The 14,326-nt window shown below is 37.7% G+C and overlaps 2 protein-coding genes across 5 annotated transcripts; one reads left to right on the forward strand and one right to left on the reverse strand.

Annotated features, from left to right (window-relative positions):
• The first annotated feature begins 609 nt into the window (after positions 1-609).
• Positions 610-8,597, forward strand: stx5 (syntaxin 5). Of its 4 annotated transcripts, none has more exons than XM_015379808.1 (12): positions 610-714; positions 1,115-1,341; positions 2,668-2,738; positions 3,000-3,055; positions 3,192-3,262; positions 3,339-3,455; positions 3,743-3,799; positions 3,900-3,981; positions 6,160-6,246; positions 6,390-6,493; positions 7,262-7,383; positions 7,479-8,597. In XM_015379808.1, the coding sequence occupies exons 2-12, from the start codon at positions 1,279-1,281 to the stop codon at positions 7,636-7,638; spliced, it is 990 nt and encodes a 329-aa protein (XP_015235294.1). In that variant the 5' UTR covers positions 610-714; positions 1,115-1,278; the 3' UTR covers positions 7,639-8,597. The 4 variants fall into 4 exon arrangements, with proteins under 4 accessions (XP_015235294.1, XP_015235287.1, XP_015235304.1 ...); XM_015379801.1 differs by having other exon boundaries at positions 2,665-2,738; positions 7,479-8,596; XM_015379818.1 differs by lacking the exon at positions 6,160-6,246 and having other exon boundaries at positions 2,665-2,738; positions 7,479-8,596.
• A 3,090-nt stretch (positions 8,598-11,687) lies between these two features.
• LOC107087770 (protein RD3-like) lies at positions 11,688-14,175 on the reverse strand. Its single transcript, XM_015379513.1, has 3 exons — positions 14,071-14,175; positions 13,658-13,965; positions 11,688-12,060 (listed from the first exon to the last, which is right to left on the reverse strand). Exons 2-3 carry the CDS (start codon positions 13,963-13,965, stop codon positions 11,688-11,690), a joined length of 681 nt encoding a protein of 226 aa, XP_015234999.1. The 5' UTR covers positions 14,071-14,175.
• Positions 14,176-14,326: the final 151 nt, after the last annotated feature.

The following is a 14,326-nucleotide window of genomic DNA, read 5'->3' on the forward strand; positions in this document are numbered from 1 at the left end:
TTTGTATTTATAAACAACAAATTTCATTTCAGCTCCATAAGTCCATAGAATACAAACATTAAGCATAATATATACAGTTGAGAGGAAATAAAATTATAAAAAAACTATATAAATAATGCATAAGTTTTCTGAGTTGTAGTCAAAAATCCATCTGGGTGGAGAACATTTTTAGCGGTTTTCTCTTTTTCGTGGTTCTCGTGTGGTACAGAGTTTGTTTTCCTTGATAAAAAGTATTTGATTTTCTTAAAAATAACATTGATTACCATAAATGTGGGTATTTTTTTATTTATACCACTAGTGTCAATAACAATTTTAGGAATAAAAAGTTAATAGGTTGAATTTTTTGTGTTTTCCGAACTTTCAATAAGTCAAAAAGAAAACAAAACCCCCTGGGAAAACCATGCAATCATTTTATTCCCGGAACTCATCCGTTTCTCTTATATCAATCATTTTCTATCTTATTTAGATGAACCGTGCTAAAATGAATCTTATTTGGTTTCTGTAGTTTATCAGTGCGTTGTCTCTAAAGAGTGGAAATGCTGCCCTCTGATGGCGAGGTGGTACAACTGCATGGGTTTTCCGTCTCTTTAGAAGTAGACGTGGCAGTGACGTCAATTCCGGAAATGACCCGGATCGAAACTTTAAGTGTAGGGTCGGTTACTTCTCAACAGAAACATCGAGAACCCTCATTAAAATGCTGTGATATCGAATCTAGTAAGTTGAACCGATATAATACATTTATTTATATATTTTTTAAGTTAGACTACTAATCACTGTATCAGTTTCGGTCGTACTGAACCGCTGTAATGAGGGACTGATAGCTCGAAAAACCTGTTAGCATCCCTGAGCTAACATTAGGCCGTGATCAGCTGTGCGTCGTGATGGGCGGCCTTTCCCAAGACTTCAGATTAATCATCCTTACCTACTGAAACGTATTTTTAGCTCTTAATTGGGTATATGTTGAAGCTAAGACTCCCACCTAATTTCAGTGGTTTAAATCTTTATGTTATGTTTGAAAGCTAGCGATGCCGGTTCAGCTGTGTTGTTTTCTGATGAAGTAATCTTCTTATATGACTCCAAGGAGGTTAACATATGTTTTTATTTTCTGTCACAGACATGCTTGTGTGTATGTTTACGACAGACACACCACCTTGGATGTAGGTCGGTTGGATGCCTGGTGGTCTTTCTGTTTGTTATTAATCGAATCGGCCTCAGGAGGAAGATCCAGGAGTTTCAGGTGGTCCACAGCGGGGTTCTGACCCTTTAACTAGCGGCACGATGACGTGCCGCGACCGAACCCTCGAGTTCCAGTCAGCCTGTAAATCTCTCCAGGGCAGACAGGTATGTTACCCCCAAACATGACATCATATATGTTTTGGTTCCACTTTTGCTTTCTTTTCGCATCATATTTCCATTCAGAGTAGCTTAAGTTATAAAATCCTGCTTCAGCTATCTTGTTTCCATGATTTCAGAGTAATGTTTTGAGTTTCAGTTAAAATAGGAATCTTGATGATTATGGTGGTATTTTCTTTATAGTATAAAAGATTTAAAAGTATTTCAGAAAAGTATATATCCTGGACAATATACAACTCTGTAGGGCTTATCTTTTCTTCTGTAATTGTAAAACCAAAAACATTGATGGAAAGTCTATTCAAAAGGTCTAAAAGAAAACCAGTGTTATATTGGGGAAAACGAATACAGGGTTTCTAAACAGTAAATCAAGCCAAAGAACTTGGGTTCAATAAGTTGTTAAAAATGAAGTAAAAGTTTTTTTGTTATTCTGGCTTAACCTTTTAGCATCTTCATTATATTGTAGACATAAAACAGTTGATTATATGTGAAATATGTGTTCAAAAAAAGTTGCGCTTTTTATCACGTTTGCAAAAGTTGTGATTTTTGAGCACTTGCATTTCACATTCATCATCACTATTATTGTTCCTATATTCAAATGCTTAATCAAACGTTGAGACTCCCTGTTATATATCAGGTAATAAAAAGTTTGCTGTGTTTTATAAATGAAGACACACATAGTGGTATATTAGCCATCCTTTAGGACATCTGAATCCAATAAGATTTAGTCCATAATAAGTTGGGATAAGTGAATGATCAATAACTAGTTGTATCTGTTTAAATACTGGAGCTTGCTTCATGTTTATAAAAATGCACCACTTGAATGGCATGGATTTAAATTTAAACATTGAATGGGTCTGTTTTAATATAAACAATGTTAGTGGAAGTGGTAGTCACATGGATAGGGATTTCTTTTGTGTTTAACATGAACTCTAAACTTGGGGGTGATTTCCATGTAGGGTCAAAACAGTGGACGAAGCGACATTTATCTTTTATCAACACCATCTTTCATCTTTCTTGTCCCTGTAAAGATGGCCTAGTGGTTAGGGCATAGAGCTTGGAATCCTGAGGTTGTGAGTTTGAGCCCTACTCCCACTTGCTCTGGATCCCTGAGCAAAGAACCTTAACTGTACACTGTTCCCCAGGCGCCGCACAATGGCAGCCCACTGCATCCCCAAGGGAATGACCTAAATGCAGAGAGTGAATTTCGTTGCTCTGTACTTGTGACAGTGTAATGACAAAAAAAAAATGCGGGATGGATGAAGACTTTTTTTATTTAGACATAATGGTGTTGATTTTTATTACTTCCTTTAGCAGAATGGAGTTCAGCCCAGTAAACCAGCTCACAGTGCCCTCAGGCAACACAGTGATTTCACACTTATGGCCAAGTAAGTTCTTCATATTCCTCCTTTATATCTGTTTTTGCAGCTAAGACATATTGTCTCGCTAAATGTTCTCTGTTATTGAAACTACACCCACCCTTTTCTGAATACTTGAATAATAAATGGTTTGAAATGTCATTATTTTTATTACTGCAGAGCATTTTTATCCAGACTGAAGTCAGAGGAAGAAAGAACAGATAAAAAATGTATACATTTTCATTATGTTGATTCCAAACAATAAAGTTGCATCTCTATTTGTGACTTTAGGAGAATTGGAAAAGACCTGAGCAATACATTTGCCAAATTGGAAAAGCTCACGATTTGTAAGTTGATTGTTTTTATTTATTTATTTTTTATTATAATTTTTTACATTTGCTCCAAATTAAGAAAGCAGTCTGTATTTAATTGCAGTTTTTTTCCAAACTGCTAATTCTGTTTTTGGTTGCTCTGATGTTTCAGTGGCGAAAAGGAAGTCTCTATTTGACGACAAGGCAGTGGAAATAGAGGAACTCACCTACATTATTAAGCAAGTGAGTGCAGAGGGCCGAGTTTAAGGCTTAATTAAAAAGAATGCTTCCATACCGACTCCTGTGTTTGTGTTTGCAGGATATCAACAGTCTAAACAAACAGATTGCACAGCTCCAGGACTTGGTGAGGTCCCGCGGCACTCCAGGTGGCCGACACATCCAAACCCACTCCAACACTATCGTGGTGTCATTACAGGTATCCCACAGTCATCAACTTCCCATTTTTATAGGACATTTAGAATGCAGATTCATCTTTTTTTTTTTCCTATCTTGTTTTTTTGGCAAAGAGTAAAAGTTTAATCTAAGCAAAAGCCAAAAAAGGAAAGCTGCTGTTTTGGTTGTATGCTAAAGCAAGAGACTGGAAAATGCTTTATAATGAAAAATGCAGCTTTTCCAGTGTAGTATTTCAGTTTTCCTATAGCTATAGGGTACTATGTTTACTTTAAATTCTTCTTAAAATCCTATTTTTTTTATTGGTTACAGTCCAAACTGGCATCGATGTCTAATGACTTCAAATCTGTCCTAGAAGTTCGAACCGAGGTGAGATTCTTTTCTCCTTACATTATTAGCATTTTTATTAATTGTTTATCAATATATTTGCTTTCCTTTTGAACGTTTTTCTTTTAAATGTTTTCCCCAGAACCTGAAGCAGCAGCGCAGCAGGAGAGAGCAGTTCTCCCAGCCTCCTGTGGCAACTTCTCCTATGATGGCCAACAACTTCAGTAAGTCTGTTTGCTTCCTGGCTGTATGCATGTTCATTTTTATCTGTTTTTTCATTTTTATTTATTTTTTCATCTTGGGTGGGGTTAAAGTGAAGGCATATGGCTTTACTAATGCATGTTCACTTTGCACAAATAAAGCCAAATGTTCTGCAAAAGCTGTGTTAGGGAAAGAACAGAAGTTGTGCTCTGGGAGATAAGCAGCAGCAGTTGATTCAAATCAAAAGCAAAAATGTTATCGCTGCAGCTCAGAGGGCGTTAAAAGGTGACCGTACTGTTTCCGTCTTAGAGATGGAAGCTTACACGTACAGTAGTGTGGCATTCAGAAATTGTCCTATAAGTTTTCAAAAATGACCACTATTAAACTTTCTACTAGCTTAGCTTAAAGGCTGGTCTCACATGTCTCATGCTGTCAATCATGATGCTTATTTTTATCTCTTTATTTGCATCTTTAACACACTCTTTATAAGCGAGGGCATAGATGGGTAAAATTCCTTGCGTGGTTTTTCTAATCTACCTTTATGTAACGTCATATACTGTCATAACCTCGTATTTGTCATTTTAATAAACATTACTCTAAGCAGATACAAACAAAGTGGGTTATATAATCCCAGTGTTTGATAAAAATGAGAAGAGATGCATCAATCAGTCAGACAGAATTTGGAATCATCCATTTCTCTGGATCGGCTAAGATCCCTAATCAGCCAATCAAAAGAAACAAATCTTATTTTTATACATTTTTATATTAAGATTTCCAACCACGCTTGTTCTTCTTTGACGGTGATTTCTTGTCCTTCCGTATTTAAATATAGATGCCAGTGAAATTTGGAATCTGACCTCTCAGAAAAACAAAAAACCTAAATTTTGTGGTCAAAGGCCAAATGATGTGTCTCTAGAATCTTCAAGATGTTTTTTTTCTCCTTTCAGTCTGTACTGACTGTGCAGGAACATTCTAATAGGTTAGAAGATTAATTGAAAATGACCTTCATTATGTAGATTAAGTTAAGGGAAACAATTACACTAACAGTGACATGTTTCAATGATTTTTGGTTAAATATGAGTGTCTGCTAATGAAAACAAAATTCAGTTTCTGACAGGAGTTTTACATAAGATGACTTGGAAGCCGATTTTGAACACAGAAATGTTGGTCTGTCAGGACGTTTGTCCGTCTGTGCAGTCAGAACCTGGTCAGGGCTCCTTCTGCTTAAAGGGGAACTGTTAAGGAACAGCGCAGCCTTCAGCTCATCTGCTTTGCTGGCTCTGGTGCTTCTCAGCTTCCTCTTCCAAGTACAGAGATATGATGGTCATTAATGCAACTATTCACACCCTAAGCGGTGTGGTCAGATATCAGTTCTGGCTGGAATTTGAAATTAGTATATCAATAAATTTAACCAGCTGAGAGAACCATAAAGTGTTCCATCTTTGGTTTTCTCTGCCTCTCCAATAGAAAAGAGGACTAAGAAAACTTTCCTCCACCACCATTTTTTCTATTGGCCTTGCTTTCAGGCATAGGCAAAGGTTTCCTGCTGCTTGTGTACATTTTCCAAGCATGCATTTTTTTCCTCCCACTAAATTTTCCATGATTATGCTAGTATACATTCCAGATTCATCAGCTGTGGGTTTTTGTAGCTAGCTGGCTGGTGTGGGGGGTGAAGTGGGCATTCTCCCTGAGTTTGTACAGGTCAGAATGTTTCTGTTTTCAATTCTTATTTTCTTGGTCTATAAATATAACAAAGTTATCTGAGAAACTGAATTCTGGGTTTCCATTAACAGTAAACGATAATGATCAAATGTTTTGCAATGTGATTAATTATCCCTACTTATTTAGTTGAATTCATTTTTATTATTATTAATTGCTATTATTAATTGGTGCGAGGTTCCTGAATCTAATTCCTGTTGGAGTTTGTATTTTATTGAAACCGGAAGCACAGGATCTGCAGGTTTTCAGATCAACACATTTACCCTGATAACTAGATTTTAATCATGTACTGTGGAGGTTTGTTAATTCTTGACATATTTACTGATTACAGGAGCAAATGGTTCCTGCATATCCACACTGAACATGCTGCTCCAGTTTATTTTGATAGCATAGCTGTTACAGTAGTGAGCTACCCCAAGTCTTTGTGAATGATTATCACTGTATCTGGTCCTCTGTAATGCAAAGATTAAAAAATATTTTAGGGAGCCGCAAAAAAGGGGCCCAGGAGCCGCATGCAGCTCGCGAGCAGCGCTATGACTACCAGGGCTATACAACCTCAAATTTAAAAGGTACTCCCTCCGTGGAACGCTGGCCTGGCACAGCGGGTATGAGCAGCTCCTGTATGTGCCCGCTGTGCATTCCGCTTTTACAGCTGCAACATTCACAAGTTTCTGTCAAATCTTGTTCATCCAGCTTGTTTTTTTTCTTTCAGAGAGCTCGGTCCTAATGCAGGACGAGTCCCGGAGCATGGGGGATGTGGCCATCGATATGGACTCGCAGAGCAATCCTTTGCAGCTTCAGCTTATTGATGAACAGGTACCAGCCTGCTGTTTGTCACACCTGTACAGCTGAAGGAGGCAATAAAAAATAATTTTTTGTTGTTTTTTTTTTTGCATTTGGATTTGCACTCGGGGTTCTCCAATGTCATTAATTTTTTTCCTGACAGCCATGTGAGCTAGGAAAAATTTGTTTTGTTTACAGGGACACTGTCTGGTATTCCTTTGAGGCCATAGCCACAGATAGTTTAGTCCAATTTTACCTACGTCTGTATCTCTCCTTTTAAATAGAGAGCAACTGAAATCTCAGGGGGAGAGTCCTCAGATATAAAAGACATTTATATGATTCAGACAGCTACAGATGGGATGTTATAGAACAGAAAAATCCCTTCATTGTCCCACAATGGGGATATTCTGGTGAGCGAAGCTATTTGCTTGTTTTGATATGATTTGGTGATAAATTATAAAAGGGAGAGGTTTCACATTTTGCACGAAAACAAACTCATGTTTTTGGACAAAAAATCTCTGATATGCCTTCCATTTTCAGATAATTTTGCTTTAATTCATCAGCTGAAGTTTGGAAAATAGTTTTTATGACAGACAGACAGGGAGGTGCAGCAGGTGAAACAATCTCTATTACTGTAAAGTTCTTTTAAAGGGTGAAAGACACAGATATTGTTCAGGAAACCCAGATATTTAGGCTAACAACTAAAGTCCAATTAGCCTGCAGTTCATATAGAAATCCCAAATGAAGTAAACATCTAGGTAAAGACCCTCTTTTAAAGTCTTGGTGGTTATGTGTTTCCAGGACTCGTACATCCAGAGCCGTGCTGACACCATGCAGAACATTGAAAGCACCATCGTAGAGCTGGGCTCTATATTCCAGCAACTGGCTCACATGGTGAAAGAACAAGAAGAGACCATCCAGAGGTAAGGGATGCTTAAATATAAGACCATTGAGCTGTTTTCCTGCTGTTTTTAAATCCTGGATGCCATTTTTCTAACTCTGTGTCTCCTCTCTACAGGATCGATGCCAACGTAGAAGACACACAGCTGAACGTGGAGGCTGCTCACACAGAAATCCTCAAATACTTCCAGTCGGTGTCCTCCAATCGCTGGCTGATGATCAAGATCTTTCTGGTCCTGGTAGTTTTCTTCATCGTCTTCGTTGTCTTCTTTGCGTAAAGATAAGGAGGACTGGTGAAAAGGGACGAAAAGCATAAGACATGAAGCTAAAGTTGGACCTGGAGATGTCCACACAGCACACTGAGAAGACAGACTGCTTTGTCACAGTTTCAGGGTGGCTTGGGATCAATTCAAACAAACATGGACTCTACTGATTATTATTTCCAAGCTGTGAACTCATGATTTAAAACTTTGGTGAGAAGTGAAGTGATTGAGCTCTGTCCAAATCAAACAATAAACGGTGTAAAATCTCCACTGTTTATAGATGGGAAATCTGCTCTGCATTGTACTCTGACCAACTATTTGTAAACATTCAAACAAACTGGCTGTAATTTAATAGTTTTATTCTGCAAACTGTCTTATAATTTAGATTTTCTTCCTTCTATAACCCCTTTATCATTTTTAATTTTTTATTGCAAAGCCAAACAATAGAACCAGAATCTATTCTCATATAGGTTTGCTTTGTTTTACTTGGAGTTACAGTATATTTTCTTCATTTCTAAATTCACCCTTCATTTATGCTCTGAATTATGTTTATCCATTTACATTTTGTTTTGCTTTTAGAGTTTATTTGCCAAATGGGTACTCTCTCTAACCTGTGAGAGGATACAAAGAAGTCAGTGAACCTAGATTCTGCAGAATAATTTACACCAAAGTATAAAATGACTTTAAAACACAGTTTTCATTGGAAATGTCTGCCAGCTCTCAGGCATTTTCAAGCTATTAAAGGGACTGAGAATCACTCTTACGGTACCCCAGAAAGGATCAGTGCTAATGAAGGGGTTTCTCTGCTAATGAAGTGAATCAAGCTGCCAGATTCCCTGGAAGTATCTGGTTGTTTGCCTCCTTTCCTCTTTAATGTACAGGATGTTATTTAAATGACTGTCTCTTTTTAAGAAAAAAGAAGACATGGTTCCTATTTCCCACCCAGTTTTTTTTTTTAGCCAAATGCCTTGACTTTATTGTAAAATGTGCAAATAGTTCTAATGATATATTGATGAGAAAGTGCACAATAATAAAACAAAATGGGATCCTGGAACAGATGTTTCTTTATTGGACTACATTAATAAAAGTGTTGCTGGCTCATAGCAAAAATAGTGATGAAGTTTACCTTTAGTTTCTATGTTTTAATAATTTTTCTTTGGAGTTTATCAGTTGTCTTTTAGGTTTGTAGACAGAGCTGATGATAGGTAGCTTTCAGATTGCACTGATTATTTAAGGGTCTTTCATTAAAAACAAAAAACCTCCCTTTGTGGAACCACTGATTCAACCACATTTCTACTTTAGAAAGCAGGAACCTTTTGGCCACAATCTTATAAAATGAAGTAAAATTAAACACTGTTTGGCAGTTGGGCCTTCTTGTGTGGTCAGTGAATCCTAGCGTGTTGCTGTAAATGTTATCAATTAAATATTCTTTAGTCAGCCTTCACTGCATTACTGGGGGGGTCAGACCCTTCTTGATCATATTGGGATTTAAACCTGGGTCTTATAACTAAATATTTTCTTAAAAATATTAACATCTACATTGAGATGAAATAACCAAAGTAATCAATATAGAGGAGAGAGCATTTAGGGTTACCAGCCATCCCATAATATGTTGAATCATCCTTTATTTGGCAGTTACATGCAGCTTCCCACATTGAACATGCATGACCAATACAAATGTCTGCCACACTAACTCCAAATAAAATTTACAAAATAATCCCAAGGTTGACCAAATCCAGGTAGTTCAAAGTAAGGCATCTTTAGCTGCACAAAGATTTTTTTTATTTTTTAGAACTTTAATGTTTTTATTTTAAAACAGAGAAATTACACAGCATACAATGACAAGTAACAGTTTCTACAGTGTGAGATTGTACTATAGATTAACCATCCCAGCATGACATTTTATAGTTTCAGCATCATATTTGCGGTCTCAGCTTCACCAAACAAGCCTAGCACCAGAATTAACCTTGGATGGTAGGTCTATGTAACATTTTCCAGAAAAGAAAAAAAATAAACATTAAGTTATAAGACTTGGTTACTTGAGTAAATCTTAAGCATTGGCTGAAAGTGTCTTTTTGAAGTCTTAACAAGTATGTTATTTTCATTCGGTATAATTCCCTCACAATTTGGACCCATGAGTTGTAGGAAGGCGGTTCTGGTTGCTTCCACTTAATTGTGATGCATTTTAGGGCCGCTGTAAGAAGAACATTTAGAGATATGGTTTGGCTCATCCTTGCAGTCCAACTGGAAGAATACAGAGTATTGCAACCATTACATCCTTGGGGATAACCTCCTGAAAGATCTGGTTTATAGCCTTGTAAACATCATAACCAAAAGTTTTGAAACTTGGGGCATGACCAAAACAAAAACATTTTCTCCAACACAAACTTGGTACTTTAGGATCTACCTTAGCTACTATGTCCAGCGTAACACACCACTTTTAAGTGGTAAATATATACAGTATAGAATAAGTCATCGATAGATATGTCCTGGGCTCCCGGACATAGAGAGGCAATGATTTCCTTTGCCCATTGGTTGCTTTATGATGCTCTTGATTTCAACTGGTTCGCGTTAATTGGGTTGAGTGATTAAAAACAATCCCAGCTTGAATTTTCCCCCAGTCCACCCCTGGGAAACAGTGCATACTAGGGTGCACAATGTGCAAAAGCAACCCACTTCTTGCAGAGTTAACAGCTGCAGACCTCGAAACTATGGAGGTCTGCAGCCCATCATCTGCATCATCATTAGCAAAGTGTCAGCTGCAATGGACCGTATGCAGAAACCATCTTCTAGTAATGAAACTACTCATTTGTTCAAGTGTAAAGTTTGGTGGAAGGAGAAAAATGTTTTATTGTTGCTCCACTGGACTTTTAAGGAACTTTTCACAGTGATGTTGGATTGGCAGGATGTTGGTCTCATGCAGTGAAAATTATTTCTTATTTTCAGTGACTCTTAAAATCAAACTTTTTTGTAAAGTAGCAAAGCCCTTTTTTGTGAAGCTTTTGTTTTATATAAGTTTACACTTCAGTGCAGATATGTTATGCATCATGCAAGTCTATATTAAGCAAAGCATTTTTTTCCCCTCATTCATGAATCTTTTTAAGCTGTTAACCCTATTTCTTAGAGTTTGATCTTTATTTTATTTATATCAGAGCTTTCGAATCCAAGAATATTATTAAACTAATTATGTTTTCTTACCGCAGACTGAAACTCCTTCTCAATTCAGGCACATGTTTTGAAAAATATTAATATTTAAAGCAAAACAGCAATAATATAGAGAAAACATGTTTAATGACAGAAAATATCACAACATTTCTTGTCTATTTCTCAAAATATATGAGTGCATATGTACAGTAATAAAAAATAATGATTGATTTCCACTTGCAGGATCTTTGTTGACCAAGTAGTCACTAACTGATAGGATCTGCTGAGTTAGCAGGAAAGCAGCCTGAGCCTAATGTCCTAATTCAGCTCAGGACAGTCACCTCTCCCTGTTACATAACGTGATTTAAAGGGACAGTTCATCAGATAACTTTTACATTGTGCAGTATTAAAGCTGTCCACCCAACACAACATGCATTATAGTTCAATGTGCAACATGGTGACAGTTTCCTTTCTAGAAATTACTAAAACAAATGTTGATAGGCCATTTTAATGAAGAAATTTGAGGGAATAGTAAAGAAATGTTTTTCTGTTAAATATCAGAGTTGAAACCTGTCTGTGAGACACTATCCTTGGTTTCTCTGCCTCAGATATCTGCTGCATGGTTTCAGATTGGTTGATAATTTACCATCAGCATAATGTTATACCTTAAACTGACTAAAATCAGAACAATAATGCTCCTGGTTGCCTCAAGTTAACTGGAAGGAAACAGATTTTTTTTAGTCCCTTTTTATTACATCTCATATCTGCATTATAGTGAGATGTTGAAAAAGGTGAATGTTCCCCTGATGTAAACCTTGCCTATTTAGTCTTTATTCATATCCATCATTTACCCATTTTTCCTTCCTTCCTCCCTGTTCCACCAAGAGTCCTGCTTCCCTCCATCACCCCAGGGCGTCTTCTCACCCCTGGGCGCTCTGCTCCAGAGGGGTGATCTCTGGCATGCTCTTGCTCCTCCCCTTCCTTGCTCTGTCCCTGATGGCCTCCTCCTCACCCTCCCCATCCTCCTCCTCATCAGACCAGTCGACCTGCTGCTGCAGGTTCCCCCTGGAGCCCCTCAAGCCGCTCCCCTTGAACATTTGCCCAGTGCGAAACTTTGTGCGGAAGGTAACAAAGGAGAGGCTCTTGCTGCGTTGGTGCTTCTCGTAAAACGTGCTTTGGGCCTGGACCTCGTCGTTTCCGTTGACTTCATCCACACAGTCTCGTAGCACTGTGCGGAACAGCCGGGGGACTTCGTGGACCTCAGGCTCCATCTGTGAAACAAGTCTCCTAAACCTGCAATGAGGGGAGAAGATGGGATCTAAATAAATATGTTTGCATCAGTTTAAGTCTAAAAAAGCAGGTTTGACATCAGCCAATCAAGCAGAAGAAAAAAGCAGGTTGATAACCATTATGGTGAAGGTGGCCTTTTTTTAAAAGGAACAAATTGTCTCTCTCTACGCCCCTGGAAAACGAAAAAAAAAAAAAGCCTTGAAAATCTTTTCTCTCAAATTGTTAATTTACAAGCACAAACTCCAGTGTTTGTCAAATGGGGAATGTGCATGATAGCGTAATCAAATTAACACATGATTATAAAGTGAAAGAAAAATATAGTTTTAATGTTTTTACAAATAGGATATTTTTTAAAAACAAGTCATGTATCTGAATTCAAACCTGCTGAGTCAACAGTGTGAAGGTTTATCTAAAGTAGATTTCATTTCACTTCTCCATATATCTCGGCCCAATCTTTGAAAAATAACTCAAGTCCTGCCACAGATTCCCAGTTTGATTATTTCAGCCGTCTCTGTGTCTTACAATGCCACAGCTAAGTTCAGGATGTTTGATATGAACATAGCATTTTAAATGCAGGAATTATATCTGAACAGAGAGCCTTCTTCCACATATTTGCTGTATTTTCTAAACTACTGTTGCCAAACAGCAACATTTCCACAAAGTACTTCAATCTGAACTGGAGATAAAAGCAGGGTTAGAAATGACCTCTTGGCGACTGCAGATTAGAGGGTTATCCTTGCCTTGCTGTATGCTGTATATAATCCATTTTCAGATCTGTTCAAAGTTTGGAATAATATTGATAACATGATAAATACTTTCTCCCTGACATATCTGCTGCTTTCCTTGAGTTTCACAAAGCTGTTTCTTCACTAATGTCCTCTAATACACATTTGAGGCCTTCAAAGAACAGATTAATTTAAATCACAAAGGTGTTTGCAATTAATTGACAATATTTGGGTGGGATGGTATAAATGCTCATCACACAACAGATTTCTATTCATAAATCATGCAACTATACTATTTTTCTTCCACTTTAGTTAAAATGTTGCACTATGTTTAACAAAATTTCAGAAATTTCCAGATGTATGCTGTTCCGTTTTGACCCATTTAAGTAGATCTGGTTGGTAAATTGACTCAAATTGAATAAAGAATTATATTTTCAGAACTAGGAAGATTAAACTTTTTTTGTAAGCATTTAACAGATAGGGGTGAGGATCTGAGAGTATCAGCATGTTGTTGCTTAGAGTGTTACAGGGATTACTAAACTGCAACTCTGCAACTCTCTTGTCTTTGGTTACCTCTTTATATTATACATGTACAGTAATGTTGTCTCTATTTCATAATGAGCTATATGATAAACTCATCTCAGTGAGTCTGAATATTGATTCAAAGCAAAGAAACAATTATTAAATAGGTTAAAGATATAAAAAAAAATTGTTCTACAAGACCTGAAATATAATCTTTAGTAATGTGAGAACTGGGGAGTTTTATGAAAAAACTGTTTTATAGTAAAGTAAAGGTTAGATTTATATATTTTTATTTAGTTCTTTGTATATATTCCTGCCTGAGTGGCTCTCCACCTCTTCCCAGTGGTTCTTACCTGACGATAACAGGGCCACACTGTGCAGGGGGGATCTTGGCACAGAGGTCCTGCAGTTCCAGCAGGTCATTGGGGGTGAGCTGGTATGGCTGAGGGGTCGGGGTGGATGCCAGCCAGCTGTAGTCTGCAGTGGAGGAGGAGCTCCGGCGCCTGCGCCGGCCCTCGGTAGCTCTCTCCAAACGGATGCGCTCAGTTCGCTTTACCATGGCCCCCAGCTCCAGCATCAGAGTGTTGGTCACCAGCTCCTCAGTGGATCGCTGACCTGGCACTTTGGGCTCAAGGGAGAAGACAGCAGACCAAGGAAACATCTGGGAAGTCATGTTAAATAACAATAAATAAGTATCTCTCTAATAAAATCACAGCAAACACATGAATGTTAAAACATCTCTATTTTAGTGAATGACTAGTCTTACCTTGGATGTATGAAGGATGTACAAAGGTGTGGTGTGTTTCTATCTGGCAGGACTCTCTCGGTTGTCAGGTAAAGACTCTGTCAGCAGCCAGAAGAAGAGAAGACCTCCATGAGCAAAAGGACCAAATGAGACTCCAGCTGCCTGTGGAGATCCTCAGCAGAAGAAAGAGTGTGTGAGTTTAGGATTGAGATTGGATGTCATCCTGTATTAATAAAGATAGAGTGACGAGATGAGCTTATTGGGATATGAGTGCACG

This window comes from Cyprinodon variegatus, unplaced genomic scaffold (genome assembly GCF_000732505.1).
Source record: "Cyprinodon variegatus isolate N-32 unplaced genomic scaffold, C_variegatus-1.0 Scaffold10, whole genome shotgun sequence".
Classification (NCBI taxonomy): domain Eukaryota; kingdom Metazoa; phylum Chordata; class Actinopteri; order Cyprinodontiformes; family Cyprinodontidae; genus Cyprinodon; species Cyprinodon variegatus.